General features: G+C 40.0%; 1 protein-coding gene across 1 annotated transcript in view; it reads left to right on the top strand.

Annotated features, from left to right (window-relative positions):
• MLLT3 (MLLT3 super elongation complex subunit) overlaps positions 1-27,971 on the top strand; it is a 208,000-nt gene that overhangs the window by 175,714 nt on the left and 4,315 nt on the right. The window contains exons 7-11 of the mRNA XM_024193138.2: positions 5,364-5,442; positions 11,005-11,137; positions 16,156-16,255; positions 20,258-20,329; positions 21,745-21,816. Of these exons, the coding sequence (XP_024048906.1) occupies positions 5,364-5,442; positions 11,005-11,137; positions 16,156-16,255; positions 20,258-20,329; positions 21,745-21,816 (456 nt within the window). The remainder of the gene's footprint in view (positions 1-5,363; positions 5,443-11,004; positions 11,138-16,155; positions 16,256-20,257; positions 20,330-21,744; positions 21,817-27,971) is intronic.

The raw sequence follows: 27,971 nt of genomic DNA, 5'->3' as shown, positions 1-27,971 counted from the left end.
TTCTGCCCTGAACCCCCCACACCCCTATGCCCCCAGCCTTCTGCCCTGCACCCCCACACACCCCCAGCCCTCTGCCCTGATCCCTGAACCCCCCCACACACACACCCCAGCCTTCTGCCCTGCACCCCCACCCCAGCCCTCTGCCCTGATCCCTGAAACACCCACCCCCAGGTCTGGGGTCCCGGGCGCAGGCCCTACTCAGCCCGCTGCCGGCCTCGGTGAACAGAACCCCAGGCTGGCAGCGAGCTGAGCAGGCTGGTGGCGTAAGATCAGCATTTTAATTTAATTTTAAATGACACTTCTTAAACATTTTGAAAACCTTGTTTACTTTACATACAATAGTTTAGTTATATAATATAGACTTATAGAAGGAGACTTTCTAAAAATGTTAAAATGTATTACCGGCACGCGAAACCTTAAATTAGAGTGAATAAATGAAGACTCAGCACACCACTTCTGAAAGGTTGCCTACCCCTGAGATAGTCAGTATAGGAGCAGAAGGAGAGCTGAATTTGATTACCCATGTGCAGTGGTATTTAGAGCCAAAAGTGAGAAGAACAGATAAAAATTCAGTCCCTGATGATGATGCAGTCCAGAAAGCAAAAATATGGGATTATCCTGCCTACATCAGGACTGTTAGCAAATATGAAAAAAAAATACATTAAAATGCTGATTTATAGCAGTTTACCCTAGGAAGTAGTAAATGATATTCCCCCCAGCTGCCCTCCCCCACCCCCAAAAATCCTTTGTTAAAGGGAGTCCGGCAGAAGAGAAAATTACATGTCCGAAAACAATTTCTTGAAGTACTGTCTTCCTGAGAAGCTAATTCAGGGGTGGGCAAACTTTTTGGCCCGAGGGCCACATTGTATGGAGGGCAGGGTAGGGAAAGCTGTGACTCCCCAAACAGCCGGCCCCCACCCCCTATCCACCTCTCCCACTTCCCACCCCCTGACTGCCCCCCTCAGAACCCCCGAACCATCCAATCCCCCCGCTCCTTGTCCCCTGACTGCTCTGACCCCTATCCACACCGCTGCCCCCTGACAGGCCCCCCCCCCCGGGACTCCCACGCTTATCCAACCCCCTGTCCCCCGACCGCTCCCCAGAACCTCCGCCCCATCCAACGACTCCCTGTCCCCAGACTGCCCCCTGGGATCGCCCGTCCCTTATCCAACCCCTCGGCCTCCTTACCAAACCGCTCAGAGCAGCATGTTTGGCAGCCGCGCCGCCCAGCTGGAGCCAGACACACTGCCGCGCTGGTCAGTTGGAGCGCGCAACCCCACTGCCCAGAGCGCGGCCTGCGTGGCTGCGGGGGAGGAGGGACAGTGGGGGAGGGGCCAGGGGCTAGCCTTCCCGGCCGGGAGCTCAGGCGCTGGGCAGGACGGTCCCACGGGCTGGATGTGGCCCGCGGGCCATAGTTTGCCCACCTCTGAGCTAACTGCTAAAGAAATTATCAAGGAAGTAATATTAATCTATATACTATTTTAAGTAGGTACATGTTTTAACATTCATAGTACAAGGACAACGCAAATCTTTTTAGATCATTATACATATAAACCAAAATCTACTTTTTATAAAAATTAAAACAAAGGCAAAAAAAACCCAAACCCAACAACACTAACTGTAATTGTTCCCTATCTTGTAAAGAAACAGAGATTTTATTCTATATCTATAGTGTATTTTATAAACTAGTATTTCTACAAATCCAATGCGACAATGAAACCTTGACAGAAAATTCTCAAAGGTGGTTTATTTCACAAGCCTGTGCTGTATAATGTTAATAGGTGAGTTTGCCTGAAATGTCCTCTGTAGATCAGAAATAAATTGATATTGTACTTCTTTTAAACAGAAAGAAAGATTTAGGTGGTTGAAAAAAGGGACACATTTCATAAAAACCTTTGCAGAAAGTTTAAAAACGCAGAATTTTTCAACCAGCTCTAATAATGGAGCCAGTGTTCCCTGTGCATCAGTATGAGAGAAGTTGAGGGGGAAGGGGAAAGACTGGCTAAGCATGTAATAAATCATATAGGGTCATTGCACTAATGAACAGTTTGGGTCTGAATCCTCATTAGCTTGTCTGCAGGAAGAGAAAACTAGTAAAACAGGAAAAGGACGTATCAGGGAACCTGTTTGCCTGTACTGTCCTGGGCTTCCATTGTTGAAGGACATCCTTTAAGCTAATTTCAGACCCATAAAAAAAAAATCTATTTGGTGATTAGTAACCAGTAGATAAGAGCAGAGAGCCCATGTGAATAAAGGCCATAAATACCAAGGTCCTTGGGATAACAGCCTGTAAAACTGTCAAAAAGCGTTGCTTAAGTGACAGAAGAGAGACTCTGGTAACAAAAAGTGTCCACCTACTAGACACGAATCCATATTCATGCATGGAAGACATATTTTCAGTTTTGTCTACAATGCAAACTTTTCCTGCAAATAATATTCATTTTATGTTAAAAGCAACTCTTTCTCCTCGACCCTCTGGGATTTTTCAAAACCCTTAAAGCTAACTTTTTAGTTTCCAGAAGTTAATATTCAACATTTATGATACTCTCTCTCATGGAATAAGTGACTAGAGAGGGCAGATGAAGCAAAGAATGTTAATGAGCTCAAGGTGGCATTAAGAAACATTTTAAAAGGACAAGACAAGTGTGTGTTAAGACATCTTGTACTCAGTGGCTTTTCCTTGTTCCTACAGTTTAAGATTTCTCAAAACTATTTTATGATGTGGCATAATTTTGATTGTAGCAGAGTAATATTGTATCTCTTAACACGAGAAGAGTATTAAAGTGAATTTACAAACCACACACCTGTTTGCTCCTGAGGCCTGATTCTCTAGTCACTTACTGATGACAATAGTATTTGCCACTACAAGCAGTTCAATTATAGTCAATGGAACTGTTGGCAGTGGTAAGCATTATGTCTGGTAGTGTTAGTAGGGTTAGCCTTTTACCTTAAGTAATCATTAGTGTGGTGTTAGCCGAAAATGAAAACAGTGAACTTTTAGAGTCCTTAAACACACCTAAAGGTATGTGACACGTTTTTGCCAGGGTTTACAGATTTTAAAAATATTATAAATCAAATATTGGTATGCGATTGGGATCTGATTTAAAATGGAAACTTAGAATTTGCAGTTGAGTTCATATAAGTTACAATTTCTGTGTGAAAATTATAGTACCTGACAAAAATACACAATACATATGGCAACCTGTTGAAACCAGTTGTCAGCAAGTAATTTTGTTGTCAAAAGCAGAAATTGACAGATAAAGGAAACCCTTAGAGTAACTTGTGAAGCCACTCTAGGCAAGAGGCTAAAATTTGTTTTGAAAATGTTGATATCATCTGAAGAAGTGGGTTTTTTACCCACGAAAGCTTATGCCCAAATAAATCTGTTAGTCTTTAAGGTGCCACTGGACTCCTTGTTGTTTTTGTGGATACAGACTAACACGGCTACCCCCGATACTTGATATCTTCACCATTTGTATTGACCGTTTTTGTTCCTTATTGATGTAGTCTTGGACCAAAATGTTTGGTTTGTATTGTTAGATCATACTGTGTAGTTAAAGACCTTCATTTTAATATTTGTATGGCTTGCCAGGTATTTTAGAAAAAGGGAAAATAGTATTTTAATGCCATTTCAGGACTGAGTCCTCCTTTCAACAGTTCTTATTTGGGGGGAGTGGGTGTGGTGCTGTATATCTACAGGTCTGATTCTGTGATCACTTATCCATGCATGAGTAATTCTACTCATATGAATAGTCCCATTTAGTTCTCGAAGACTTCTGCACTGACTTGACTTACTCAAATAAAGTTAGTAAGTTTGTGGAGGATCAGGCCCAAAGTTTGTATTTCAGTTGTCTAACTGAGAACTCTAGTTGTCATTCATTTGAGAGGAACAGATGTTACTTTTTTCTCAAACATTATCGGAAAAAGAGAAATGTTCTGTTGCCCAAACAGGCATCTTTTTGATTGTGAGAAAAAATGGTAAAAGGCCGTAAATCTGCTTTCTCATTACGAAGGGCAACAATAGATTGATTTATGACAAAAAGACAACTGTTGGGCTTATGTAAGCTGTATGCATAAAAGTGCAAGTTAGCTCTGAGCTTTACAATGGCTAGATATTATTGCTGTTATTTTTGACAAGGATTTAGTGCGATATTAATCAGAGAGGAAAGTATATAGCCAAAAAGAGTTGGAAGATTTCTCTTTTAACCTGGGTAACACATCATAATGATGCAGTTACATAAAGCTTAAAGACTGGGGAGGTTTTGTTTTTAATAATAGCGTTTAAAATTCCAATTCTCAATCCAAGTTATCATACTTTCAGTGGGGCATTTTTCTCTCCATGTTGGAGGATTTTAGCCTCTCCTTTAGCTTTCTCTGCTGTCTTGTATTTGTTTCGGATGCTTGCTTGCTTGCTTGCTTGCTCTTATATTTTTAGGCATTGAGACAAGAAGTCACAGAAAGTTGTGGGGGGAGAGGTCAGGTCGGGGTGGTTGCAAAATGGTGATAAACAGGCATGAGGACTCAATAGAAGACTCGTATACCATTATGGCAAAAAATGTATAGATTTTAATATGGATGAAACTGATAAGGTTCTACAGAAAATATTCTAAGCCATTTATAGAACTAATAGAAAATTATATACTCTCTATAGAATTCTGTTGCAAAGTTATGATTCTCTATTGAATGCTAAAAGTTGGTTTTAACAATTCTTTAGAAAGGTGTTCTATTGAAATCTATACCTTTAGAAAAATTAAACCTTTTAGTTCAATCCTTATTAAAGTCTGTGGGATTTTTCCATAAGTGAAAAGTGTTGTGCTCAGGAGAAACCCAATGGGAGCAGAAAAATATATTTATTTATACATAATGTATCCCTTGGTGATGGTAAAAAAGAAATTGTCCTAGGCTTTTTCTGTTTGTCATCTAGCCTGCTTTACTTGGGTCCCTTCTGCCTCCTAGAGTCCTAGTCATGATTTATTAGGAAAACATTGCAACTAAAGTTGGACAAGCCTGCATTATATCTTTAGGTCTGTTGCATTATAAAGTCATTTAAACCCATGTGTTCTATAACTTTTCAAAATAGGGCATGGGTAGCTTATTGTATAGAGTATTGGTTTTGTGAAAGAAAGCTTTTGCATATGACCTGCAACAGTGTGTATGTTTTGTATGCATAGTAATTTGTACATCTTCTGGCTCTCTGACTCCATGAAATTGTCAGGAAATAATTATTATTGTGAATATCATCCTGTTTAGTGGCATTTTTCCTTGCAGAGAAGTGCATGAAGCAGTAAACTGTGCTCTTTTGTTGTTGTTAAAGTTTGGAGCAAATGTATTTACAACTGTGTGTTTGTGTTTGTTTTTTTAAGTCTGAACAGCCTAGCCCTGCCAGTTCAAGCTCAAGTTCCAGCTCCAGTTTTACACCATCTCAGAACAGCAGACAACAAGGTACCAAACAAGGAAAAGAAATTGAGAAAAGTGTGGAATGAAGGGGCCAACCAGTAACATGATTGATGGCATCTCATTACCACTTTTCTTCTGTCTTTTTCACAGTCTGAAGTAGTGAATTAGCCTCTGTTCTGCTTCATCCTTTTTCTTCAAGGTGTATGTGAACATGATTATAACATGTAAGAAGCAGAAAGAGAAAAATATATATTTTCATTCAGAAGAGGGTGGTTATTTATTTGTTACGTAGCACCAAGAAACGTGCTAGATACTTTACAGATGCTAGATCCTAAAGATCTTGCAGTCGTAATCTTGCAGAAGGATCAGTAGATCCTTATACCTGCATGGAGCCCCACAGGAGTTAATTGGACTTCATGTAGGGAATAAGGGTCTGTATCTGTGGATCCCTTTGAAGAATCATGAGACAAGAGTCCAATCCAATGAGTTGCTGAGCATTTCTGTCTACTCTTTGCCGCCCTTGCGTGCTCATGCACACACACAGTGAATTTATTAAGAGTTGGATAGCACTTAGCAACTCAAGGGGTTAGGCCCTTAAACTTCCAAAATGATATATTTACTTTTAAAAATAATCTGACATAGAGAACGTTATTGTTAGTCTTTAAGGACACATTTAGATTTTTCTGGCTAATAATTTTGGCTCCCTCAGAACTCAGTTAAGAAATGTAAGTTTCCGCCAGGAGAGCCTGCCAAACCAGTTTTTATATAAATCAATTGAGATTCATAAGAGCTATTAAACCACTTAGTTCCTGTTTGGCTTTTTTCCTTGACTTTGTCAAATTGTACAACTGATATGTTCTTGATCAGCTTGGTTTTTTTTAAAGCAGGAAGCTTTTGACTGATTAAAATTGAATTTGTTTCAGTGTATGCATTTATATTCCTCAGATTTATTTTTTTTCTTTAAAATGGAATAGATTAGTACCCCAGAGAGAGGATTCTGTTTAAAAAGAAAATCTAAACAGAATGCATATCTGTCAGGTTTTTATGAAGGTGACCATTACTGATTGGCTCTGTATTCTGACAACAATGTTTCCAGTGCGTTATAACTACCTTTAGACCAAGAAAGCAAGGAAAAAAATAGGCTGTTGTTGCATCCCTAGCTTCAGGCACTTGGCTTGTAACTAAGGCTGTGCAAAATCTTTTATACTGAATCCCACCAGTATTCACGAAAACCTTAGTGGTGATGTATATGGACTGCCCCATTACCCCACCAACAGCCGTGGACGTTTTCCTTACCTCTTTGATGTCAAGGAGGGAACCTGGTGATCTATCACTTTCCTCTCCTCCTAATATCTTTAGAGGGCGCAGTTTGGCCCCTTTCACCTCCTGAGCTTTACGTGGGACGTTGCACAGATTTTCCAGTTCTGAACCTTTTGCAGAATAAGTGGCAGCCCTTCTTTCTCCCCCTCCCACCACCAACACTGCTAGGTGTGTGGTCACAGCAGTAAGTGCCAATAGATGCTCCTCTGTTTTGGGACTTTCCTGTTAAGTGAATGCATCTTCCAGTCTGCTATTGTGTAAGCGTCTGTGTATTGGGGATGGAGGATGGGATATGGTGTCGCAGTCTGTCTTGTGCCTCTGGTGGATGCATGTCTGCTGTGGGAGGGCTTTCTACATAGGAGAGAGGAGTAAGCCAACTGGCTACCCTGTGAAGGGCCAAAGAGAGGGCCATCTAATTTCCCCCAGAAGACATCCAGAGGCGTAGCAGATAAGATGCCCCTCTGCTGCGCATACTTGGGTACATATAGTACGTATAGCATGTACAGAGAAGACGACACTTAAAGGTAAAGGGGTAGCTTGGGCTTGTTAGGGAAGCAGACTGTGTGGGGCAGGTGAGGAGAACTCACTGGTTTCATTTTTTGCTTCACTTTGGGTTCAAACTAACACAAAACTCTAAGAAGGACTGGTGAGGCCAAATAGGGTTAAAGGAGGGGCAAGATATTTAGAGTGGCCTACAGTCCTCTGCCAAAATAAGAGATAATTATGGTACCTCCAAGCACTTTAACTGGTAAATGTTGGTTTTTAATGCTGCCCTCTGTGTGAGATTAAATATTTGTACATTATATTGTTAAATTTGAATACAATATTTTAAACTACTGTTGCCCCTCTTGTTTTTGTTCTTCCTCTTTGTTCCTTTCCTCCTTCTTATAGATTCTAAGGTCAGAAGGGGCCATTGTGATAATCTAGTCTGACCTCCTGCACATTGCATGCCACAGAACCTCACCCACCCACTCCTGAAATTAGACCCTTAACCTCTGGCTGAGTTACTGTCCTCAAATCATGAGTTAGAGATAATTCACCATTTACACTAGTTTAAACCTGCAAGTAACCCGTGCCCCATGCTGCAGAGGAGGTCTGCCAATCTAACCAGGGAGGGAATTCCTTTCTGACCCCAATGATGGTGATCAGTTAGACCTTGAGCATGTGGGCAAGACCCACTAGGCAGAAAGAATTCTCTGTAGTAACTCAGAGCCCTCCCCATCTAGTGTCCCATCTCCAGCCATTGGGAGTTTTTGCTACTGGCCATCACCAATGGGACATATGCCATTATACCATCCCCGACATAAACTTATCAAGCTCAGTCTTGAAGCTAGTTAGATTTTTGCCCCCACTGCTCCCCTTGGAAGGCTGTTCCAGAACTTCACTCCTCTAATGGTTAGAAACCTTTGCCTGATTTCAAGCCTAAACTTTTTGATGGCCAGTTTATATCCATTTGTTCCTGTGTTCACATTGTCACTTAACTTAAACACCTCCTCTCCCTCCCTGGTATTATCTCTTTGATGTATTTATAGAGAGCAATCATATCTCCCCTCAGCCTTCTTTTGGTTAAGCTAAACAAGCCAAGCTCTTTTAGTCTCCTCTCATAAGGTAGGTTTTCCATTCCTCGGATCATCCTAGTAGCCCTTTTCTGCACCTGTTCCAGTTTGAATTCATCTTTCTTAAAAACGGGAAACCAGAAGTGCAGACAGTGTTCCAGATGAGGTCTCACCAGTGCATTGTATAATGGTACTAACACTTCCCTGTCTCTACCAGAAATACCTCACCTGGTGTATCCTGGGACTGCATTAAACTTTTTTACAGCTGCATCACATTGACGGCTCATAGTCATCCTATGATCAACCAATACATCCAGGTCTGTCTCCTCTTCTGTGGCTTCCAACTGATAAGTCCCCAGCTTATAGCAAAAATTCTTGTTGTTAGTCCCTAAGTGCATGACCTTGCACTTTGCACTATTAAATTTCATCCCATTTCTATTACTCCAGTTTACAAGGTCATCTAGATCTTCTTGTATGATATTCCGTTCCTCCTTCATATTGGCAATACCTCCCAACTTTGTGTCATCCACAAATTTTATTAGAGCACACTTGCTTTTTGTGCCAAGGTTAGTAATTTAAATGTTAAATAAATGTGATCCCAAAACCAATCCCTGAGGAACTCCACTAGTAATCCCCCTCCAGACTGACAGTTCCCCTTTCAGTCTGACCTGTTGTTGTCTCCCCTTTAACCAGTCCCTTATCCACCTTTCAACTGCTTCCATCCTATGTCTGTCTGTTATTGCTTCGTTTTTGAATGTTGATACTTCCCTTTTTTCCTCTCTTCCTCTACCACTTATGTTGTCTTTTGTTCTGTTTCCCAGTCTTTCTCTTGTCTTCCTCCTCCCCCTTAATTTCTCCTTCCTTCTTTCTATCTCTCTTCAAATGAAGCCTCTTTCTCATAATTTATCCTTAATTCCCTTCTTTAACTCTTTCACTCATTCTCTTCTGCTGTCCTGTCCCTCTGCCATTCATTCCCCACACAGAGCAACAGGCAAGAAGGCAGTTGGCCAAAGGAATCTCTTCTAGCAGACCAGAACTGATCAATCTGTTTCCTGTCCACATGGTAGTGCTGCAGGTGACCTTCTTCCCTGGCTAGGGGCAGGGGAAGGAATTCACCACTATCCTCCACATACACTTATTAGAAGCCAAGGATGGGAGTCCTCTCCTGATTAGCGACCTCAGCTCACTGCCGGCCTCTGCAGTGTCTCAGCTGGCAGTCTGTTGCTATTAGAATTGCCTATCCTGTGGTCTGTGCCCATGTCTGATGCACTAGGCATATGCCCATCAGCCCCATGTTATCGGCTTGGCTCCAAGAAGACCTCGGTATGCAAATACAGAACAGAACCCACTGAATTCCATTTGCCCAAACCATGTTAACTTAAACAAACCTTGCACAGCCTTACTTGTAAACCATTTTAAATATAGGCCTTAAAACTGTAAGCACTGTTAACACTGGACAAAGACACTCTGGGTGTCTCTGGTGTGATCCCTGTCAGAATTGAAATAATTTACATCACAGTCCCCTACCTAGGGGAAGTATAGTCTCATTGTTAAAGCATGGTCCTGAAACTGTGACTGAACTTTAACTACGTTACAAGAGTATTGTGAGGGTTAATTTATTAATGATAGCAAAGTACTTTGAGATTCTTGTGTTGAAGGCACCTTAAAAACGTAATAATAATAATAAACTATTGCCAGTATAGAAATGTAATAATAAACTACTGCCACCACTACTCCTGCCATTCCTGGATGCCCTCTATGTCCTCGAATATGATGTGATAAGGAATCAAACTCTCTGTGGTCTGATTCATTTCCTTCAGCCTCCCAAGCTGACCCTTACCCATGCTCCTTTTAAGCAGCTGTCCTCTTTTATATTTCGCAGATATGTTAAACATGCAGCTTTGCCTAACCACCTTTTATAGCAGAATAAATAAAAGGTACAATGAAAGAACTAAATCTTAAGTTAATTTTTATAGAGTCTTAGGGAGAACCAGGCTGAGCACCTCAAATTAATTCAAGAGAAAAGATAGGACAGTGTTGAATGGGATTGACATGCTTCTTACATATGAATGCTAGCAAAGTGCTTGCTTGACCTGAAATTGACCTTGAAATAAAAGGAACAGCTTTATCTAAATAGATCAAAAACAGGCAGACAAAGACTGCCTTGGTCAGAACAAGTTACAATCAGAATGATTTATTAAACTCTGCTTTTCAATACATGGATTAACCTAACAAATGTAGTATTACTAATATGTCTCTGTAGAACTTTATTGATAGAGAATAACCTTTGAGAAAGAGAGAAGGGGGGAAGGCTAGCAGCTTATAAGTATCTCATTTATAATAATAAAAAATAGAACACTCAATTTTTCTTAAATTAAAACATGCAATGGGGAATATTTGGTGTGAAAATATTTTGCTTAAGCTACATTCCAGGGGGCCCAGTCCTGTAAACACTTAAACACATGGGTCACTTTACTGTTATGAGTAAGCCCATTGAAATCAACAGGACTGCTTACGTGAGTAAATGATTCATGTGCAAGTGTTTGCATCATAAGCCTCTAGTGCATTACTTCATTTGTTTAATGCTTAAAAGTCTTCCCCCCACCTCTAACTCTTCGGATTTTTTTTCCTCTGTAAAACTGTATAATAGGCTGATGTGTCTGGAACATTGCAAAGTGAATTTGAATTCCAATTGTTGATTTGTGCCTGTTTTGTCATTTCTGTTGGTCAGGTCCCTTGAGGTCTATAATGAAAGATCTGCATTCTGATGATAATGAAGATGAATCAGATGAAGCAGATGAGAATGAGAATGACTCTGAAATGGAGAGACCTGTAAATACTCGTGGAGGAAGTAGAGGTCGCAGGTGAGTATCTTGTAACTGTAAACAACTTGAAGCCTGAGGCAGTATGATAGCAGTAGTTATGAGATATGAATTTTTTTTAAAAGCTGAATAGCTTAAGCTCAACAAACAGGCAATTTATTCAATTTCTACAAAGAGCATGCATATGCAGTGCCACTTTTAAACTATCAAATCAGATGCTCCCAGATGTGAGCTGCTTCTACACAAAACCATTTGGTCAGTTTGAGCCATTCTCCTCTAACTTTCATTGGCTTTACACTGTTGTGACTTTGTTAGGTTGTTTTTGATTCACATTGGCATAAGCGAGAGCAGAATCAGGTCCTCCATGTGCAAGGTGTTCTGTACCCCAGGTACAAGTTAACCCACAAATCTTGTGATTGACATATATAAAGCTGTCAAAGTTCATTGTTTTAGAGGGACTTACCTAAGCAATTTACATAGTGTCCAGTTCATGGAGGATGTATTGCAAGTCCTAATCCCAAAAATGATGAGGTTTCTGGCCTGATTTTTTTATTATCTGTTCTGCATCCCGACTTTGACTTCAGTATGACATAACAAATGAGAAATTCATCATACATTCTAAGCTGTTGCCATATGTCATTGAAAATCCTGTACAAGGTGGAACAGGGGCTCTCAAACTTTTTCATAGGGGGTAGATACCTCATCTTAAAGAGGTTCTTGTGGACTTCTTGTCCTATCCTTCATGACCTATCCTCCATCCCACATAACACTTGAGTATCAATTTGAGCAATTGCTTATGTGGAAGAGTAATATTAGGAAAGTATTAAATGTAGTTTAGCTGTCTCTCTAATGCAGTTTGTCATCTGGAATCAAGGAGAAAAGCAGACCCTGCGAACAGCCACCATTCCACAGATATCAGTTTGAGAACCTCTGAATTGGAATATTAATGTTAAATATAATTTATAAGGCACTTTTGGTCCCATCTGTCTCCAGCTGTAGAGGGTTTTTTTGTTTGTTTGTTTTAGGGGTGTTGGTGTCTCTAAATAAAACTTTGCGAAACTTAAGACAAATAGAAATGTTTCTCAATTTTTTTAAAACTCAGTGTGTAACTTTTAAAAAAAACACAAGTAAACATTCCCCTCCATGCAGTGTTTACAGCCTAGACCAGGGATGGCCAACCTGTGGCTCCAGAGCCACATGCGGCTCTTCAGAAGTTAATATGCGGCTCCTTGTATAGGCAGCGACTCTGGGGCTAGAGCTACAGGCGCCAACTTTCCAATGTGCTGGGGGGTGCTCGCTGTTCAACCCCTGGCTCTGCCACAGGCCCTGCCTCCACTCCACTGCTTCCACCCCCTCCCCTGAGCCTGCCATGCCCTCGCTCCTCTCCCCTCCCCCCCCCCCCCCCCTCCTGCATGCCACAAAACAGCTGATCGGGAGGTGCGGGGAGTGAGGGAGGGAGAGGCACTGATCCACGGGGTTGCCTGTAGGTTGGAGGTGCTGGGAGCGGGGAGGGGAAGCTCCAGGCCCCCCTCTTCCCACCCCCACTCCACCTCCTCTCCAGAGCTCGCCACGTCCCCGCTCCTGTACTCCACCCCACCCCAAAGTCCTAAGCGCTGCCAAACAGCTGTTTGGCAGTGGGGGAAGCTCTGGGGGGGGGGGGAGGCGGAGAAGAGGAACTTGTGCAATGCTCTCTTGTAAAGTCTCTGCTCTTCCACAGAATCTTGCAGGCAGCCAAACGACGTTATAAGGGAGCATTGCACAACTTTAACGCGCATGTTCCCTAATCGAGCAGCAACGTAACTTTGAAACAAGGTTAAGCGGGAAGACGTTAAATGAGGAGTTACTGTACGTTGGTAAATTCTGGCTCCTTCTCAGGCTCAGGTTGGCCGCCCTTGGCCTAGACTTCGCAGCATTGTGCATGAGCATAAGAAACAGAAGGTAAAGTTGAACATTTAGCCTTGGCCTCTCCAAGATAGTGAACTGTTAAATCGTAAAACGTGTTATGCAAGGAGAGAAATTTTTAAGACATTTGTAGTGACTTAAAAAAAATCTAGTAGATATGATTTTTCTCTTCCTCCAAATCCTGTATGTTTCAACTCATGATAATAAAAGAGCCTAGCTTTATGGTGAAGAGATTAAAAAAGACAGTATTTTTTTAAACCCAAAACGGTGAAACATCTCTAAAATACTTTTTTCTGTAAAACATGGCATATGCAGATAATGCAACGGTGTGGCTTATAGCTTTTGTTGATAACTTTACTTTTACCCAGAACTTCATTGAAAAAACCCTAAATATTTTATTCTGTTTATTCAAACTAGAAAATGGCTTATTATTTTTGATGTTTAAATAAAACAAAGTAGGTTTCATCTTCTGGGATTTAAAAAGAGGGACAACAGTTGAGTAATAGTTAAACATATCTGTCCTCCTTCCCCCAAATTCCTCCCATTTGGGTCTTTGGAAGAGGCTTTGGGAGAGATTGTGTTTCAGTTTGCCAGCCACAGAAACAGGGAAGAGGTCCCAGGAGAGCCATCCATCAGGCTCTAGTGGGCTTCCCTCTCTTATTAGTTGTGCAGTCATTGGCGGCCCAGTCTCCCCTAATCAGCAGGGGTGAGGCAGTCTCCTGGCTGAATTTTCTATTCTTTCCAATTGCCACCCTTCTAAGTAGTCAGAGTACTTTCTCATAACCAATAGAACAGTCAGTTGGTAGCCTCAGATTCTCTCCCCGGTCAGCAAAGCAATGATACGTGGATTTAAAGGTGGGAGGAAGAACCTCCATCAACAACCTCCCCAACCCACTTGTTGGTGACTAAGATGGCTTTTCACAGGTCCAACATCTGCATCAATACAGGATCAGCCTGAAGAGGCTTTTGGGGATCCAGCCCCAAGTCTTCATTCATTGTTGTCAATGAATTGCAGGAATGAGTCTTCCAAACTGCTACTCCTCGGGGCATTCTGTGCTAAAAAATGAAAAATTCTGTGCACAATATTTTAAAATTCTGCAAATTTTATTTGTCAAAATAACACTACATAATCACAGTCAGTTTCAATTATTTTGGTAATTTATTTCAAAATACTTGTCAGGAAGTATGTCTGTAACAATACAGACGCACACAAAAATTCCCCTGGGAGTAGAGAGTTAAAGAAACCCCTATGACAACCCAGTTCCTGTTTCTCTGCCCCCTTCACCACCCGAGTCCAGCTGGGGGACCAGACAGCCATAACCCCCCCCCCCCCCCCCCAGAGCCCACCTGTGGGGTCCCCCCCAGCCAAAACACCCAAACCCCTTCCTCCCTAGAGCCCAACCATGGGGCTGCCCCAGCCCAGAAACCAGTCCCCCTCCCCTGCAGAGCCCAGGAATCCAGAGGGAGAAACAGCCTGATGCTTGGTCCCAGGCTTGCACAGAATTTCCTGCATGCCGCCCTGTCCTTCCCTCAGAGCATGCTGAGCACTGCAGCTGCCAGGAACCCTCTAGCTCCACCCCGTCTCCCCAGCAGTGTCTTCTATGTGTGAGCTGGGTTCTACCGAGTCCAGTGACCCCTAGTGGTGGGTAGCAGCACCGTGGCCCATTTCTGTGGGGGAAATGAAATTCTGTCTGCATAATGTTAATTTCTGCAAAATTCTGCATTGCGCCTGGGTACAGAATTCCCCCAGGAGTAAACTGCAAAGGAAGCCCATAGATTATTAGTGGGGTATAACTTAATGCAGCTGTAAATTAATAAAATTTAATGTATGCAAAATTCAAGCAGACAGTAGTGATAGTGAACTACAGTAGAACCTCAAAGTTACAAACACTTAGGGGATGGAGGTTGTTTGTAACACTGAAATGTTTGTAACTCTGAACAAAACGTTATGGTTGTTCTTTCAAAAGTTTACAGCTGAACATTGACTTAATACAGCTTTGAAACTGCACTACGCAGAAGACAAATGCTGCTTTCCATTTATATTTTTAGTAGTTTATGTTTAACACCAGTACTGTATTTGCCTTTTTTCCCCCCCATCTCTGCTGCTGCCTGATTGCATACTTCTGGTTCCAAATAAGGTGTGTGATTGACTGGTCAGTTCGTAACTCTGAGGTTCTACTGTATTCCTCTTGGATACACGTGTGCAACTTTTCCCCTCCAAATGTCCAATTTCAATCCATCTGTCTCTTCGAGCAAAAACCATCTGTCTTTACAATGCTTACAGTTTGTAAGTTAATGGGAAACAGACCTTTGCAGAGTTATTGCACAGTAATTCATAGAACTTCATTCCTCTTGCTTTTGAGTTTTATTACTTTGGGGTATAGGATAAAAGGATACCGAAAGGATCCCAACAAAGTTGATTGTGTTGGTAGTTGCCTTTTTGTGATGCATTATACCAGTAAGTTCTGTTAACTGACATTGAGAAAGAAAAAGCTCCTAACAAGCTTCAAACTCCCACAGTGTCAGTGTATGTTACTGTGTGTTATGCTGAGCACTGAAGTGGAAAAAGTGCTTTGTCAATCAGAAAAAAGAATGTAATAAAATTATTTTATGATGAACTTATTATATTGTGGATGTCTTAATTAACTTTTAGTGAAGCACTTATATAAGCAGGAAGTATGCAAGCTTGGAAGATTATGGAAGGAAGGAAGAGTAGCTGTGGTGAATTCACATTTTGTTCATTAAAATGTTTTAAGAATTTGTTCTTCCTGCCCACAATTTCCAGGGGGTTCTGCAATTGGGACACCTGCCTCATTGAGATTCTGTTTACTAGTGACAACTATGAACTAAACAGTATAGCACTTCAGTCATCGAGGTGAAGGATTTATGGGAGGGCAGCTATTCCAGTTCTCCATATTACACTCCTTATTAATACTCCTTATTCCACTGGAAGGCTTCAAAGCAGCAGCAGGGTGACTTCTGCTTGGGTGCCTGCCCTTTGCTGACAGCACAGCTGCACTTTCAAAGTTCCGATAACTAATGACAGCTTGTGTAGCAAAGAACATTCTCAGTGTCCCACCTACAAGTGTGATCTAGGAGTGGGAGTGTGTTCAGCCTTTGTTTTTATGTCTGATTTCTGTGGCTCTCTCTTTCCTCAGGGTTAGTCTAAGTGACGGTAGTGACAGTGACAGCAGTTCAGCTTCCTCACCGCTACATCATGAACCTCCACCACCTTTATTAAAAACCAACAACAATCAGGTACAGTGAGGTTCCCTACATATAAGAGTGGTGTATCTACACTAAAAGCTTTGGAGCTAGCCTTGTGTCCTTGATTGCTTTAATTTTCAGACTAATTCATTTTCTTTTACCCTGAACTTGAATATATTTGGCTGAACAAATATTCTCTGTAAAGCAGATGAGCAATGTATTTGGCAGTATTCTATGGAAGACAACACTTTTGTGTATATTAAGTCATACTATTGTAAACGGTAAACTTGTTATGACCTGGCTTTACAATAGCAATCCTACTCTTGGTGTTACTTTCGGTTCACATGTAATCAGGATTTTTTTTTTCATTTGGTCTGCATCTCAAAGTTTTAATCAACCATATTAGATAAAGCATTTTGATATATTTATAGTAAATAATGCTTAGCACTGTAGAAATAGTAGCTAGTCTTTGTAGTACTGTTGAGATAGGTAAGTAGTGTTATCCCATCTGCAGGTGTAGAAACTGAAAGATAAGTTAACTGACCCAAATCTACACAATGAGTCAGTAGCAAACAAGGATTAGAACTCAGGAGGTCCTCATACCTAATCTGTTAGATCACAACATCTTTCTAAATTAATGGAGTTTTTAATAACACATAAGCATACTACAATATATGCATTTGCTATTATCTTTAAAGCAATTGACATTCACAATGTATAAAGATATATAACTAAAGTAATTTATATACCTGTGTTTGGTGACAAAACAGAACACAAATCTACTGCAGAGGAAACTTGGTCACACTCTAAACTCTCATATAGCCGGGCTAAGTTAAATGAGAATAAGTACATGTTTATAGTGGCAATGTGGATAAAATGGATCCACTGTTTTAATAAAAATTTTTAACTTGGGTGTTACAGGTGAGCCTAAACAGCACTCCCTGCCTTCCTTCAGGAAAATTAATTCTCTTTCCTGACACAAATAATATACCATCAATTCCTTTTCCAATAACACATAAATGTACCAATGCTAACAGCAGTACTTGAATAATTTGTTTATATCAATTAGATTAGGATATGCTGCAGAAAAGGAGACATGCTCTGTGTTTAGCAGGAGCACCTGTAATAACAATAAAGAAGTCCATGTCATTTCACAGTCAGTAAGCATTAACAGGATCAATCAAAAATTCTCTAAATATTTTAATTGATTTCTACATGAACTTTGGAGAAAGATCACTTTTACAAACATACATAAAGTGACATTTCCATTTCCTTTCAGCTATCACTTAATTCTGGGCAATCTTCCTTTGGAGACTGGAGTGCAAGGAAAATGAATGATCTCTACGTAGGGATAACCAAAGCTGGTTGCTTTTTGAAAATCTCACCTGGTTTTGTGCAGGGAAATCATAACTGTATCTTTCTCTCTCACTAGGCACGATCCATTTGGCCACTGTCTCTCCTGCCATGCCTGTCTACTCCAATGAGCACCATAAACTCATATGTGCTCATTTGGTCTCTCCAAACATCATGGAGTATTTAAAGAGATGCCAGTTGGAAGTGAACAGCTCACTATCTTAAGTATCAGAGGGGTAGCCGTGTTAGTCTGGATCTGTAAAAAGCAACAAAGAGTCCTGTGGCACCTTATAGACTAACAGACATATTGGAGCATAAGCTTTCGTGGGTGAATACCCATTTCGTCAGACGCATGTGGTGGAAATTTCCAGAGGCAGGTATAAATATGCAGGCAAGTATCAGTCTGGAGATAACGAGGTCAGTTCAATCAGGGAGGATGAGACCCTCTTCTTCCTCTCGGGATTAAACAAAGACTGTGAATGGCTAGCCAACTACAAAAGCAGTTTCTCCTCCCTTGGTTTTCACACCTCAACTGCTAGAAGAGGGCCTCATCCTCCCTGATTGAACTGACCTCGTTATCTCCAGACTGATTCTTGTCTGCATATTTATACCTGCCTCTGGAAATTTCCACCACATGCATCTGACAAAGTGGGTATTCACCCACGAAAGCTTATGCTCCAATACGTCTGTTAGTCTATAAGGTGCCACAGGACTCTTTGTTGCTTTTCACTATCTTAAAGCATTCACACACTATCTTAACAGATGAGGTAGAAAGTATGCTTTGGGGAATGATCAGGCCTACCTGTACTAGAATTCCAATTGTGTTAGTCAGAACCATATTTAAACATGGTTCTTGCCAGCAAGGTACTGCCATGATCTTCCTGACTGATGTAAAAAGGCCTGTGTTACAAAATAGGTTCACACTACAGAACCATACTATTACCGATTAGGGAAAACTGATTAGTGACTGAAGGAATCAGTTTCAGGCAGGTTTGAGAGTTAAAAATACTGAGTTATTATGAGCCTTTGCATAAGCTTTCTCTAACATGTATAGTGACACATCTCATCCAAACTAGGGTGCTTTGGGTATTGGAGAGAATGACCTATGGCATGTGGGGAAGCTACTGGATTTCAATAGCCACATTTGGCAGATTATAAGTGAGCAACTCCTTCAAGCTTTCTCTATGTCCCAGGCTAGTGAAATTATATGAAAACCATTTCTGATGTTAGGGCTACTGTGTATCAAAATTTCATCACTCCTAGGTAAACTGATAGAAGCTTTTTCCCTTTAAAAAAAAACAAAGAAAAACCTGAAAAGCCTGGCATTTTGCCCAGAAGCATTCACATTTTGTCAAGACGATTTATCTTCCTCCACCCCAAACTGCAATAGCCCTGGGCTTGTTAAATCTAAGAATTTTTTTTTCAGGTGAGCTTCATGTGTTGCATTCTGGGCACGTACCATCCTTTGTAAAATAAACACTTAGGATAAAACAGACCTATAGTCTTCTTGTCTGTGTTGCAAAGTAGCTGCACACTTTTTTCTCTCTCTCTCTCATTTATAAGGTGTCAGTCACCCAAGGTAACACCTAGGTGCTATCTGTGGGAACTACAGGAGTTGGGGGAGATACTAGGAGTTGGTGGAAACTGATGAAAGACCCATGTTGGGACATGAGGGTATCAAAAAATCTTCATTTTTAACAAACCCTGACTGAGTAATTTTCATATTGAAGTTGGTGTTGTGTTATGATAACCCCGCACGTTGTTAGAGGAAACTATGCTACTGGAGATATATTCTTTGTGATGAGGTGTAAAACGGAAAGCCTGATCTTTTGTGAGCATTAAGCAGTCTGTAACACTTTTCACAGCAACTGGCCACACTCCAAATTGGGTAATAACATTCTGATTACGTAAACTCAGTTTCAAATGGAAAAAAATCCCATTCCTCATTTCTGTCCTAAAACTGTCATATAGTAGCATTGTGTACTCTTGACTATTTGACACATTCTTTACCTAGAGGTGACTAAATTTCAGCATTTGATGAAGAGACACTGACATATAATTTGTACACTGTGTAGGCCCAAGTTTGTAAAGTAGCTTGTAATCATACTGAATGAAAGGTGCTATGTAAATGCATGATCGTTATCTTTGATTAAACACTCTTTTTGCACAGTTGCAGGTCATGCAAACACTAGATTAGCTACATTTCAAAAACTGTATCCTTCAAAAAAGGCAGACAACAATAAAGATAATAAGAAAACATATTAATCATATTGCACATTAAATGCATGTAGCCTTTACCAAGGAGGTAGAGTTTGCCTCAGCACTATGCATATATTCAAAAATTTAGATCTCTTAATCTGCCAAGGTTCACATGAAGACCATACAAAAAACAGTCCGGGAAGCTTTAAAATGATATAGAATCAAGTTATTTAGCATCAGTATTACTCTTAAATACCCATCTTGTCGTGATTCAGCATTTTGTGATGTAAGTTACTTCTAAGAAAAGAAGATTGAGTAGGTTTGTTAGGTCAAAGATTGTGAAGGGTTATTTGCAAGGTTTGGTTGTGGTTTCCTCCAGACATTTTTATATTCTTTGTGTTTTTATGTAACAACATTTTTTAAATGTTTTCTTAATTTTTTAAAATTCATACAGCCCAAAGATGCACTTAATACTTAGAGCATTTTCTGCTTCTTTTCCAGATTCTAGAAGTGAAAAGTCCAATAAAGCAAAATAAATCTGATAAACAAATAAAGAATGGTGATTGTGATAAGGTAAATATGAGTGTGATGGCAATAAACTATTTAGAAAGCCACATTAAGTTATTATATTTTCTCTTCTACATCTCTTTTACAGTATTATTTTTGTTACAAAACAGAAAACTCACTGGTTAGTATAGTATATCTCTGCTGTAAGTGTTTCTTAAATACAGCATTGTGCTTTTCTCTTTTTTTCTTTGCAAGCATTGTCCCCTCAAAGTTTTGGCAAACTTCGCTGGATGGGGATCTACCACCTATTGTTTGTTTTATGTATACAGTGCCACAAATATGTATAGTGCTTTATAGAACAAATAAAAGACAGTTCCCACACTAAAGATCTTACAATACAAGTCTCAGGCAATTAATAGAAATATTTTACAGAATCTTTTCCAAGGGCTGGTGTTCACTGGGAAATGAGAGTGTGATATAACATGTTAACTAGCATTACGCTAAGCATACATTAGCACTCAGCATACAGAGGGATTATCATGTTTAAATTTGTCAGCTGGCCATGGTTAAGTGAGTTCTAACATGGGTTTTAATGTTGTGTTAGTTAACATAATGTAATCTCCCAGTGTAAGCCCCAAAATGGTTTAGAATTTACGAGTAGTAACCTCGTTGTGCTACCATGAGTCTGAGACTCCTAATTTAGTTTCCCATTCCCAGATTGTCTATGACCTAGTACATAGCACTGCTTTGTTAGACCAGCAGTTTTCAATCTTTTCCATCCATGATCATGTGTTACAATGGAAAAAATAGTAACCATAAAAAGAGGAAGGATGATCGTGACTCTCTGCCCCCCTCCTCCCTCAGATCAGATTTCAACTCCCTTGGAGACTGTGACGTCCATGTTTGGTACCCATGTGTTACTTCATAAATGCTAGTGGGCAGCCATAGATGAGTTTTATTGTGGTAGGGAGTGGAAGGATTTGCCCCTGCTGTGAATTAGTGTTTAAGTTCCAAGGGGGCGGGCGGGAGTTTGATCCCCTCTGAATAACTGGCTCACTTTTTCTTACACATGCCTTCATGCATCTTAAAACCTCCTGCCCGTTATTCAACTTGCTCTTCAAGATTCAGTGGTTCATCAATTTCAAAAATGGCCCTTGATGATAGAATGCAAACTTCTATCATACTGGAGAACAAACAGGATTTTGTGAAATTCTTTTGAATATCTGATATAGTGAAATTACTTCAAAGGCCCCTTAAAGTTTTTCAACATTATTAAGTAAAAAAGTTTAACTGGTGGTTGCTTGGATCACATACTGATTAGTTGGCTGGAGTTAAATGTTAGTTCCCTTGCCAAACTAAAGAGAACAAGTCAAATGAGAATACAAATGCTGTTGTAAATACTCTGTACTAAATCTGGAGTTTGTGGAAATACACAACTATTCCTTAACAGGTTCTTTGTTTGGGGGGGGGATTGTTTTCAGGCATATCTCGATGAACTAGTAGAGCTCCACAGAAGATTAATGACATTGAGGGAAAGGCATGTACTGCAACAGGTGAGGAGAGCTCTTGTGCAGTATCAGAGTGCTCAACAAAGTCAAGAAACCAAATCTGTTCTTCCTCTTTTAACCTAAAGCTTTATAATCTGACTTCATAGCTCTCAGGCCTGAGACTGCATAATATATTGCCTATTCAGAATGTTAATATGACCTAAAGAACTATATCACACAAATTTTTCATTCCATTGCCACATATGAGCACAGTTTTAAGTTGGAATCGATCCCCTTGAGTTTTCCAGATTTATTGACAGATATAAAAATGGTGCTTATTTGAGCTAAATGTTGTCACTAATTTACGATATTGATCAGTACATTTCTCAAGCTGCTGATTCATGAAAATTGGACACAGGCCAATAAAATATGGTTTGTGGGAGGGCAAAATGAGTAGAAATATTGAACAATTGGGCAAGAATCCTGTTTATTTTTTGGAAAACTGTGATGAAATCCTTGGTGAAAAGCAATTAAATACAGTTTCTAAGAGTGATCATGAAAACAAATGTCACTTGATGGTAAAACACAGTATATTCATTCCTTACTCTTCCTCAGTCATAGGAGACAATTGATTACTTTGGTGTAAACTAGTTGGTCAGAACTAAAAAAGCTTCAAATACTCTGATAGCATTATATAGTGGTAAGAAATGACTTGCATTATATTCTCTCTGCATTCAGTGGTCTCAGCATTGTCAGGTACTGTTGGATTACAAATGGGTAGAGATGAAACAATTCACATTATTAACAAAGCAGAAGTAATTGTAGTACAGATGGCTTTATTGTGTTTACAGCAATTAGATACCACAGTGATAGGCACTTTATTGAGATTTTTACCACTTCCAATTGATTGCAATCACTCAGTAAATTTATCAACACTCTCATAAGTACATATAAAAACAAAACACTTTGCAGACCTTCAGCATTAATCCATGAGTGCATATTTGCTCACACATTCTTGTGTGACTGATCATCAGAAAGTAGTGCAAATTCAGTATAACATAGAAGATCTCAGATTTGGATATTTCTAGTTAAACAGGACCCCAGCTGACTGTGTCAAATTTAATCTCTAGTATATTCTTGTCCAAGGTCAGTATGTCTTTAACATATTGTTGTTTCCAATCATGCTTTGCTGCTAGAGTTCATTTGCTCTTCATCGCCAATTGAAGAAGCTTCTCTCACCAAGCAAAATGGTGGGAAAAACTAACTCCAGAAGGGCTTGCATAACTCAGCAGAGCATAGGACCTAGGTGGCTGGAAGTGGCAAGTGAAATTTTTTTTAAACCATCTTTAAAATTATCTTTAAATCATCCACAAACAGGAGACAGAGGTGAAAGTGAGCCCTCCTCCCCCCCCAAAAAAGTAGGGAAATGGGTAGGATAATCCAAGTTGTCAGTAATTTTAGTTTCTCTTCTTGGCCTAATGGCGTTGAAGTTTCTTATGGAGGTGAGTTTTCTGTCATTGGTGGAAAGATGGTGGTTTAAGTCACGGAAGCAGCTTTTGTGCCTCATAATGGAGCATCACTAGTGTTGGAAAGGTTAGTTGCTTTGATTCCTCACTCCCATGTTGGAGAATGAGGATGGAGACCCTCTGAAGAGCGACAGAATTTAAATGGGGATCCTCGGCATCTCTTTCTCACTATGAAGAGTAAAGAAATGTAAAAACAAAAACCCATGAATTATAAATTGACCTCAAGATTCTCCAGGGCAAATGTTATTTTATGCTAATTGAGTTTCTCAGAGGATTGAAAGCACTCATTCTTTGACCTTTGCTTCGTAATGTATGTGAAGAGTGTGATTATGATACCATAATGCATGTCTCAATCTAGCTTAGTGCCTAATGAACTCCTGTTATAAATGTTAGGTTTATTAAGTACCAATACTGTCCAGCACCTTGTGAGATCGTTGTTCTACAGATCCTGTCCCTGAGCTGTGAATGTGCCCCAGGCTGTTAGTACAGGTCCAATGAAAGCTGAATTTATGGGAAGGTTATTCAGGCAAAGACAGTGGTAAAATGTTATTTTACTGATGTAGCTAGGAGTTGTAAAATATTGGCCACAAAAGGCTTCTGCCATCCAATTAAACTAGAAAAAAGAGCAGGAATAGTTACCCATTTTCTATGTTAGCAAACCCTCTCTGACACCAGGACTTATTTATAGTAGTAACTTCATATAGAAAAATCTCTTAATTCCTTGATTGTTGGTAACAGGACTTTACTTTTAAAGAAGGCTTTGGTCCATCCATATTAGAGAAGAGCAGAGGGAGGAAATATGGGAGAGAGAAACCGGAGTCTATCCATGTAGAGTTTTAAAAATGAGGGCAGTTTTGAAGTGGAACCTAGGATGTAATTGAAGGACTATGGAGAAAGATTCTTTGGGAGGAGGTTATGGTCTCTTTTGGTATACAGAAGAGCAGGCAGCAGTATTCTGCATGTGATAGTCTGAAGAGCAGGGACATAAAGGGGTTGCAAGTCAGAGGAAGAAAAGAAATGAAGGCATAGATGAGGACTTTAGCAGGGTTAAAGTTGAAGCAGTGATACATGTAGGCCATGGTGAATATCTGATGAGAGATGTAGCCTTGCAGAATTGAGGACTATGGAAGGAGGAGAAAAGTTTTGCAGGCTCAGTTATCACCAAGTCTATGAATGGCGATAGCAAACAAGAGTTCTCAGTTGAAGAAAACAGTAAGAAAGATATAGCTGATTGAGGATGCTGCTCTTGCCCAAGAGAAGCAATTCTCTGTGAGACAATTAGTTGAAGGAAGCTGAGATGAGTGCACAAGTTTGAGGCAGGGAGAGCAGACAGGAGTAGTATTATACAACATTATAGGTGTCAAAAGATACATATTTGAGTAATATCAATGTAAAGGTGGTAGTTAAGGCTAAAGGTACATATGAATTGGCCAAGAGGGAGAATGTAGATGGAAAAGATCAGATGACCAAGAACTGAGCCACATGAGAAATCTATTTACTAATATTTGTGTGTGTGTGTGGGGGGGGGTGCTACCAGATAGGAATTGCAACAAAAATCACATTTAAAAAATAATCTTCCCCATTTTCTCTTCTAGGGAATATGTATGATAAATAGAAGGGACTGAGATTTCTTTTAATAATGCAACAGCTTTTATGCAATTAGAAGTGAAACAGCAGCAGATTAAGTTAGCCGTTTACCAATACTCAAGCTTACATCTCAACCAATGTGTTCAAACTTCGTTCCCTGAAGTTAGGTTCCTGAAGCCATACTTAGTCACAATGGGTGAAATCCTGACCCCATTGAAGTCACTGGGAATTTTGCCATCAAATTCAATGGGCCAGGATTTTGACTCATACGTTTAGGGACAAGGGGGCACATCCTCCACTCATGTAAGCTGTCATAGTTCTGTCAAAGTCAAGGGCTTTTCCAAAACAGTGAGCACCGTTGGGTATGTCTACACAGTCCATGGGAGTGAGCCTCCCAGCATGGGTTAACAGGCTCAGGCTAATGGGTGAGCTCTAGAAATAGCTGTTTAGACAGCGCTTTGAAGCTGTGGCTTGGGCTGGAGCTTGGGCTCTGAAGCCTAGGGATGTGGAGTGACCAATGGAAATTGCAAGTGCTCAGCACCACTGAGAAACAAGCCATTCATTTAGGTATCTAAATATAGAATTAGGTGCTTAACTTCAGGGGGCACCCAAGTTTTGAAAATGTGGGCATCTGAGGGAAGCTTGCAAATCTGGGAACTATCAAATAGTTTAAAACCCTCCATACATTGAAAATGGGTTTGTCGTCATTTGCACTATAGTCCCCTCATGCACACATGCTCATTTTCTTGTTTAAGACAGATAAATTGTTGCGGCGTGATGGATGGTGATAAAACTGAGCCGGAGCGACGTTATGTAAACAGAATTGTACATTAAAGCGGAAAAGCAAAGCTCACAAATGGGATCTTTTTGGACTTTGCTGCCTGGATACTCAGAATAAAACATTTTAATGTTGTGTTTCTAACATTATAACTGTCAGGCTTCCTGGCAACTAATCTAAACCTCTATTCTTTTTCTAGTATTTTTAATAGCGTAAGGATGTGTGTACTAATATTAGACGTCATGAGCACTACTCTCATTGGCAGGCAGTCAAGAACTCCAAAATTTTAGAAGCTTTTCATAGATCTCTCAGGGTCTATCCTGATTTATTTTTGTACATCTCTTAAAACTTTTGGGGTTCATTTCACTCTGATTTATCAGGTGCCCTTGATACAGTGGATATATTTCTTGAGACCAGGATGAGGGATAGGGTTAAAATATTTGTATTAATTTGTCTGGGGCTTAAAAAGCCTGAGGTAGATACTGCTCAATAAAAGAGGTTTTTATCTGTTTTTTTAAAGTTGTACACATTTCTTAAAAATGCATGTTAACACTCTTAAGTGTTTTTATATTTAAAAAATCAAGTATATTGTTAGGGAAGTTAGCCAAGGGTACTGTTTTGGCACAGTATCACAGAGAAACATGTTAAATAGAATTCTTCAAAGGAGGGCTACCTTCTCCAATGTACATAAACTTGATTATGAACTAGTTGTTGTATTTGGAGATGATGCATTAGTGATGTGGATTACATTCCTAACTTTAGGAAAGGAGGTTGGACTATCTCTAAAAGAGAGAAGTTGCCACATATCATAGTTATTTGCTGTCTGGTATCTAGTATTTTGTTTCATCATTTAACATTTTGCTCTTAATTTCAGTGCAGGACCTGAGGAGCTGGAAAAGGTTGGGGTTGGGTGGGTTGTTAATGATCAAATGGATAGATGAAGTTAGAATGTATTAGATTAAAAGTCCCACAGTGGGGAAAAAAAACTAAACCTGAGAGGCATAGCTTTAAATGAAGTGCAGATAAACCAGAATCAATTTCAGGAGTAGTGTTTGAACTTGGATAATCGGTATTCAGAGTTCTGACCTAATTGAAATCCAAACTGAACCTTTTTTCCCCACCTGGGGAAAAAGAATGTATGTAGTTAGTTAGAAAAAGCATTTTTAATTCTGAAAGAGGCCGCCTTCTCTGTCACTTTTACCTTGTTTCCAAATGGTGCAGTCCAATCCTCCAGTTCAGAACCCCACTGCACATTATTTCATTTAGCTTAGTATAGTAGGCCTCTTCCTCTCTGGTACAGGCAGGAAGAACCATTTGTTGAAAGAATAAAAATGGGAGGGAGAAATTAAACAAATGTTGTCTTTGGATTAGTCACAGCTTTATTTTTTTAAATAAGTTATTTACATTGCACTACAACTATTATATTTTTACCAGATTTGTCATTCTAATCTATATTCTGTCCATCATTTGTAATTGGAGTGTTTTTCTTCTACTGTTGAAAAAGGAACAACAGGTTAGATTATGTGCTCAAAAACAAAATAAGGAATCTATAACAACAGATTGTTTCATATAGGGATGGGTCAGAATCCATTATCTATTATAGAATCATAGAATATCAGGGTTGGAAGGGACCTCAGGAGGTCATCTCGTCCAACCCCCTGCTCAAAGCAGGACCAATCCCCAACTAAATCATCCCAGCCAGGACTTTGTCAAGCCTGACCTTAAAAACCTCTAAGGAAGGAGATTCCACCACCTCCCTAGGTAACCCATTCCAGTGCTTCACCACCCTCCTAGTGAAAAAGTTTTTTCCTAATATCCAACCTCATGAAAGCTTGCAAGTTTGAAATAAAAGAGCTCTTCTACGCTGCAATGAAACACCCCCAGCTGGCCCATATCAGCTGACTCAGGCTCAAGGGGCTTGGGCTGCAGGGCTATAAAATTGCATTATAGATGTTTGGGCTGTATGTCCATCATAATTGTGTGCAAGTATATTGTAATACAGCATAGCGTAATGTGCACAGTATGATGCAAAGTTTTAGTGAAACTGATAGATGTTTGTCTGAATAAAATTTAAACGGGCTGTAATTTAAAATTCAGAAAGAGTAACTGAGTCTCATACTAAATTGGTAAAATTCAACATCAAATGAAAAGTAGAACTGCATGTGCTGAAAATGTTTATTACCGCAAAAGCCAGAGCTTCTAATGAGGATCATGGCCCCATTGTTCTATGTGCTTTACAAATGCATACAAAAGCAGAGTCCCTTGCCCATAAGAGCTTACAGTCTAAGGCTTGGTCTACACTCACCCCCCAAATCGAACTAAGGTACGCA

This window comes from Terrapene carolina, unplaced genomic scaffold, assembly GCF_002925995.2.
Source record: "Terrapene carolina triunguis isolate 2854851 unplaced genomic scaffold, T_m_triunguis-2.0 Scaffold113, whole genome shotgun sequence".
NCBI lineage: Eukaryota > Metazoa > Chordata > Testudines > Emydidae > Terrapene > Terrapene triunguis.
The sequence above is the reverse complement of the archived record's forward strand: the minus strand, read 5'-3'. Positions and strand labels throughout refer to the sequence as shown.